This window comes from Athalia rosae, chromosome 2 (assembly GCF_917208135.1).
Source record: "Athalia rosae chromosome 2, iyAthRosa1.1, whole genome shotgun sequence".
NCBI classification, from domain to species: domain Eukaryota; kingdom Metazoa; phylum Arthropoda; class Insecta; order Hymenoptera; family Athaliidae; genus Athalia; species Athalia rosae.
Window position 1 is genome coordinate 25,091,455 of NC_064027.1, and position 7,493 is coordinate 25,098,947.

General features: G+C 29.0%; 1 protein-coding gene across 11 annotated transcripts in view; it reads left to right on the top strand.

The window, feature by feature from the left end:
• LOC105689124 (stress-activated protein kinase JNK) overlaps positions 1–7,242 on the top strand; it is a 90,633-nt gene extending 83,391 nt beyond the window's left edge. For all 11 annotated transcript variants that reach the window (XM_025746541.2, XM_012405932.3, XM_025746544.2 and 8 more), the window contains one exon: positions 34–7,242. In XM_025746541.2, coding sequence (XP_025602326.1) covers positions 34–186 — 153 coding nt within the window. In that variant the 3' untranslated portion in view covers positions 187–7,242. The remainder of the gene's footprint in view (positions 1–33) is intronic.
• The last annotated feature ends 251 nt before the right edge of the window (positions 7,243–7,493 follow it).

Genomic DNA, 7,493 nt, shown 5'->3' on the forward strand with positions numbered 1-7,493 from the left:
ATATCCGGCTACAATTTTGATTCGTCGTTACAGCCCGCACCTGGACCATACGATCATAGTGTGGATGAAAGAGAACACACTGTTGATCAATGGAAGGAATTAATTTATCAAGAAGTTATGGAATACGAGACAAGTCACAATCCAGTTACAACAGCGCAGCCGTCAGACCCAGCAGGATCTCGGTAGACACACCAAATATTTCTGTCTTTATAAAATAACAACAGTCTGACTCATACTGTCTATGACTAGAAAATGAATAAGTGTAAATTAATCATTTACCCTGACAAACATATAGAATCGACAGCCCGAGCACTGCTGGCTGCTCTCCGAGGAAATCTGAAACGAAGAATGGGTAATAATAATTTAATTTTGAAAGAGGAGAAATAAAACGAAAATAAATAATTGATGCATCGTTTGCGTGAAAACTAGGATTTCCTTTTCAAATAATACTAAATGTTAGTAGGAAAATTGTATGTCAGCTTTTATTAAAAAGAAAAAAAAAAGACTTATTCACGATTCTTTATACGTTGCACTAAAGTCATGGAAACTTAAGCAAAATCGATAACAGAGATTCTCTATCGTTATAGGATAATTAGGCATTATTAATGCCTGTGTGTTAATTTTCAGGGCTAATTAAATTAATTTTCAAATCTGAAAATTAAACGACGAAGCTTTGATTGTGTGTACAATAAATGAATCGATGCTTCGTAACTACACGTGAAGTGATTTTATACTGTTCGATTATCATTATTTTGTTTGATTACAGTTTGCCAGATGGAGTAACTGTTGATAAATTAATGAGGTACCCTCGTTGCATTTATGAATTAATCTTACGGTTTTCACTTGGACTTCTTATTTCTGTATAAAAACTTCTTGTTTTTTTGGATTGACCTATATATATATATATATAAGAGAATGAAAAATCCCGCGGATACATTGAAATAAATATCAGAGGTAGGGTATTTGGATTTTGATCAGAGAAAAGTTATCTGGATTTCAAAAATGACCCACAATTATGGACAAAAGTAAACCACACCAAAATAGTATTTTACAATTAATATGACGGGAGCGGTTGTGAGAGGTATGATATACACGTTGCAGCGATTCAAGGTATCACGCGATATTCGATTGAATTCAAATTTCACTAAAAAAGGTTTTATCGCGTTACTCGTCTTTTCGTCGGATCATGAGTCGAGGCTAATCGCGGCTCTGGACAATTTTTTCCATCGTTTGAAAATCCTATAAAAAGCAAAAATATTACTTTTATAGATCTATTAAACAACAGGCTGGAAATCACTTTTTGGTACATTTCGTTCAACCGCCAAGGTTGCTCAATCATTACTAAGTCTCCCAGGCGCCATTTTCAACCCCCCAGTGTAATATCATTGTTACCACGTTGAAGTACCTACCTCCTCTTCGTGTGATGAATGTACATTTTACAGCATTGCATCATTTCTAAATGGGATTGGCGACCATCAAACATGTCCACTAGTAGCTCCGGCAGCATGCGCGATTTTAAGTTAGTGAAATATATACGCTACTCTCTCCCACGAATATTATAGTTCCTCATTTGTTGTTGTATAAAATTACAGAACCTCCGAACAAAACATCGCTAATTGCTGAAATTCAGATTATTATCAGAGATGAATACGCACTTTAAATTCCACTGTTGATAGTAATTGTTTTTTTGCGTACAAATTAATGAAACGGTAGTCGAGTAACTCACGTACAATTTTTGATATTTTTGTCAGCAAGAATACAACAATCATGTTTGGTAGCACATTATTCCTAAGTCTTTACGTGCCCATTGCTCATAAAGTTACCAAACGCAAGAGACGAAAATAAGAAAGAAAAAGAGAATAACAGAAGTATAAAACAATAAAAGAAAGAAATAAGCAAAGAAGCCGGAAATAATAATAGTAATAATGATAATAATAATCTAATATTAATAACATTAGTCATAATAATAAAGTGAATTGTGTTAGGTAAACTCAAACTCTTGTGAAGTTGGCGGTGAATGAGTGGAAATTTGATTTAATCTTGATGAAAATAACGATAGATATAACTATAATCACATTATTAACAATAATAATAACAATATTAGTAATGGATAATTAATAATAATGATGATAATGGTAATAAGAATAATAATAATGATTACGAAATATAAATTTGTACATATTAGCTCACAGATGGGTGTAAACAGTTGCGGTGCGCTTTGTTACTTTTCTTCGATGATGTAACTCTTGGAATCGATCTTGAAATTCACTGAACTGGGATGCAAAAATCTTAGCGATAATAACCGATTAAGCGGCATAACGTATCGCGACAAAATTAGTTTATGAAAATTACCGTGGCCCTTGCAATCATTTTTCGTTGGTTATTGTTAGTTGAATAGTTTTTAATCATTTAATTTAATTGTTCAAACGTCAGCCAAATCAGCCACTAAGGGCTGAAGGAAGTGGATAAATATATTATTCTGAGGTGCATAAAACTTGAGAAGAAGAAGAATTTCATTGTCTATGACGAAACACATGCAATACACGTGGGTATAATATACTTATCATATATTCGAAAAAAAAGAAGTATCGTTTATGCAATAAAAATAATTAATCTTTTGGCAGCATTTATCCTGACCTTAATTACTAAGCAAACAGACAGCTCTTGCTTAAGAGGTAATTGAACGCGAGATTATAAAATAGGTAAATAATTTGTTGTTAATGAAAAATAGAGGAACTGCGTGAAACGTGAAATTATTAAACAAATAGATAAAAAAAACGTGCAAGTCTTGATGCGGTTAAAATGATGGTCCGTGTGTTTCAATTATTATTATTATGTGCGTAATGAAGAAGAAAAGATGGAAAAATTATTACAAACTTCACAGAATACTTTGGATACCTCACATGCATCATCTTATCCAAAACTTTTTCTTACACGTATATTACGAACACATCATGTTATCATGTTCGCGTATATGCACCGTGAAATAATTCACTTCAGAAACGTATGTTAATGTAATAAAACAATATAATTAATCAGTCTCTTTCGTATATAGGCATAACGAAAAAACAAACTACACTATGAAATGAAAGCCAGTAAAAAATATGATCAAAAAAATATATTGAAAGAACAAATAAAAATCATACTTTTCGAACAAACCTGTACATTTTACTAGATAAAAAAATAATAGAGAAAAGAAATGAAGGAAACTTAATAATTTTCAATAAATAACGACGACAGAGAAGAAAAATAAAAAAACAAAGTACATAACTTGAAATGAGAAATAATAATAAGAAAGCTAATAATAAACATCGTAATAATACTACGATATTCCACACAAATATATAACAATATTTGAGAATCTGTTGATGAGGAAAAATCAACGATGATGAAATGGTAAATAATGATAATTAGAATAATGTGAATTGTATTTATCGTGGGATAATGATGATATGCGAGTGAAAAGAAAAAAAAAACAGAAAAAGAAAAAATATTAACTATTGAATGAATATTGTATAACGTTGAACTTTTTAATTTCCACAATGACATATAATAATTATTATGTGAATATATTGCTACAGTCCGATCCAAATAACCAAGCTTTTATAACACTAATTATAATTAAAGAAACGATAATGATAAAAATAATAATGCTAATATTAATATTAATAATAATAATAATAATAATAATAATAATAATAATAATAATAATAACAATAATAACAAAAGTAATATTAACAATAATAATTATTATTATAATATAATAACATTAAATACTGTGTATAATGATTGCGAGAGAAGAGAAAAATTGAACAGAAAACCAACGTAGTTTAAACATTTATAAGTATTGAGTTGCGCCAAAAATGTTTAAACATTTTCATGCTATTCATAAAGCGATATAATATTGTGTATCGGCGAGAGATTTGCATCAATTTGGTGATTTACATAAGCTTGAAATCAATTTCCTTACCTAAGACTAACGATACAGGGTGCCTACAGGAAATATCTAATTGCTATTGGCTGCATCTTAATTGTATAATGAAGGTAAAAAAAATATGTGAAATAACTCGGTTCAATTTTACAACCTATTATCCATCATGCAAAGTGAAAATTATTTTTCAAATTTGAATTATACAATCTTTATAAGCGAATGAAACAATTGCGAGATACTTTTATCGTTACAGCTATACACATAATAACATAATTGATTAATTGATGATATAAATTATATATTAGCGCATGATTAATAATAACATGATAATGTGAAAACCCTGTACATTATATTATCATCATCATTGTCGTCATCTAACTGACGAAAAATTTGCACGATATATTTCAAAAATTCCTAGTGATTTTGCCATTGAATTCTCCATCTACCTTACAGGAATGCAAATAATTTAAAGATGTTTGGATCTGCGCTCGGTACGAGAGTGAAGTGATAAAAGTATATAATATACAGGGTAAGTTTTTCATCTTGCGATATTTATTTGTCTCAAGATGAAAATAACTCACCTGGTATATATCCAAGTGAAAATTAATAAAAGAAAAGAAAGAAATGAAATTACCGAAGTGAAATATGTAATAATAATTAATAACTATAGCAAAAACAACAATAATAACAATAATTATAATAATAATAATGATAATAATAATAATCATGATCAATTCTTCTTCTCTAGAACGTTAAGAAGCGATTACAAATTTGAAAAAGAAAAAAGATAAGAAAAATAAAACAAAAAAACTTATAATACTAATAGTAATAATAATAATAATAATAATAATAATAATAATAATATTAATAATATTAATAATATTTTGAATGATCGTGAACAAACAACAATAATGTCCATGTTGCTAACTTAGTGGTGAGGTAGTTTTTGCATAGAATCATAGAATTATAGTGATAAGTATTAGAAATACTTATTAGTAGTTGAAAAATAGTAAAATTAGCTTTGATGGGAGCTTAGGATAGAATTTTAGATAGTAATTATCAAGCCCGTTCCTTTTCACTTACAATTAGGATACAGGGGCTTGTGTAGCCCCGCAAGTAAATCGGACTTTTATACCAGAAATGGTGGAAGGCTATTTCTGTCGCCCATCCTCGTAGTTTCTGTTTTATTTATTAATATCTTTCTTCTCTTGATACGTTTCCTTTGTATTATTGTTTTCAGATATATTATTATATATCTAAGTGTTTTCACGAGCTCTGGCTTTCCATTTAAACTAAGGTAAGGATCATTAGGAGCCGTATGATGTAATTCTAATTGAAAATTCCCATAAACTATTGTTGTTATATTACACGAGGTATCGGGGCATATTCGAACATCGCGTACGTATATGATATCTATACTGGGATTTGTGGGGGATAAATATACATGTATATTATAATATATTTGTATCGTTTCGTCGTCAATTTAAACATGCAAATTAAAAAACCTATAATTTTTGTACATTTATTAAACAAGAATAAGTAAATGAATAAATAAATATGAATATAAAAAATGATGAAAAAAAAGAAGTCTGCAGTTGTCGCAATTCTATTAACAGACTAAAAGACCCATGTACGTAAGCCAGTTAACAAAACAGAAGAAAAAATCGACAATTAGAGAACACCTCACTCATGATACACGTAATTATAGAAATGTAATGTAAAACATAATCTTAAATTATTGAATAAAAATATTACTATATTAATAATAACTAATATAAATATTATATGCATACCTCTTCTCTGTACATATATTAACAACAACAATAATGTTAATAATAATAATAATAATAATGATAATAACAAGGATACTAACGCATCGTTTTGTCTCCTCATGATTTTCAATTTGTCTTTCGATTTTTTTCCTTTTTTTCTCAACTGATTTTGGGTTAACTATTTTCCCGACGACGATTAATTTGTGAATAATTATACCAATAATATTGATAATAATATGTATAATATAATTATGTTATATTAGACAAACATTATATAATATAATTGTATTATTGTGAGGAACGGTATAAATATTATAAATACAATATGCGACAAAACGCCATACACTGGTATGGTGACGAGGTAATAATAAAATTATTAACAAAAACAACAATGATAATGATATCAAAGAACAGTAATAAAACAATAAATTAACGAAGATGAAATATAACAAAAAATACATAAATTACAGTCACATCAATCTAGGCGAACGAAAGAAGGAAAAACTAGAGAGAGAAATGAAAAAAAAACTATTTGAAAAAAAAATTTGAAACGAAAGAGGAAAACTTGAAACAATTCAAATAAAATTGTAGTCCCGTATCGTTCATGACTTATAGGCGGAGGCAAGTACAATACGAACACACGAGTATACATATATGAATTTAGGGTGACCCAAAAAAACGACGTACTTTTTGTCAATTCCGTTAGAAAATATGTTAATTTCTCATGTTTTATTGACCCTCTCCAAAAGTCAGCTCGATTAAAAACGTTTTAGGGGTTGCTCATGGGTTTTGTAATATCTAGAAGACATCAAAAATTGAATTAAAAAAATTCTCTTCTCACTACGTCAATAGTCTGATTTTTAGAAGATTCATAAGTCTCAATGTAGAAGGGATCGATGTAGCGAGAAAAATTAAAATTTGATTCAATTTTTGATACTTTCTGGCATTTTGAAAACGAGGTTTCTCCAAACACGAACAACCAACGTATTTTCCTGCGAGATCGATGAAAAAATGGACCGTGCTTTCGGGCCACCCTAAAATTCGTATTATAGTGTGGGTAATAATAAAAGAGATTTTAGATGCAGACTAAATTAAGGGATTCCTGAAATGTTAAATATGTATCGAAGATGACGATCGTTTGTACATTCGATCTCATAGAAATCCAACGATATAATGGCATGTATATGAAGACATTAAAACAAAAAAGAAATACATAATATTACAGCCGAGCCTCTTCCCTAGCACGTGTGTCAAAAATAGATGAAAAAAATTAAATAACTGAAAAAGAAAAAAGCAAAAAGTAACGTGAATTGAAAATACTCTGGGCTTCTGGGAATCCCTAGCAATAGAAAAAAAAAAGAAAATTGAGATTATGGAATAGAATATCATTTATTTAAATCTCCACTATGGTTTTCCTTCAATTGAAAAACAAAAAGAATACTATACCTAGCGTAATAGATTTTAATTTACCGGCAACTGAACCAATGCTCAAAGATGCTGTTGGTTTTAAAGTAATAAAGGAGAATTAAGAAATCATGATTTTATCTTCCTCCGTCTTTACATATTTACACCTCAGCCTGTATTATATAATATTTGTATAATGTTTTTAGACCATAAATTAGAAAAAAAAAAAAAATTAGGTACATACTTACCATTAATTTGTATATTATTCATAGAATTAAAATAATTATTGTAAAAATAGATAAACACCTGCTTTACGTAGTTACTTATAAATTATTTGTGTATAGTGTATATACATATATTTGGAATGTTTAAACAATTCGATAAAT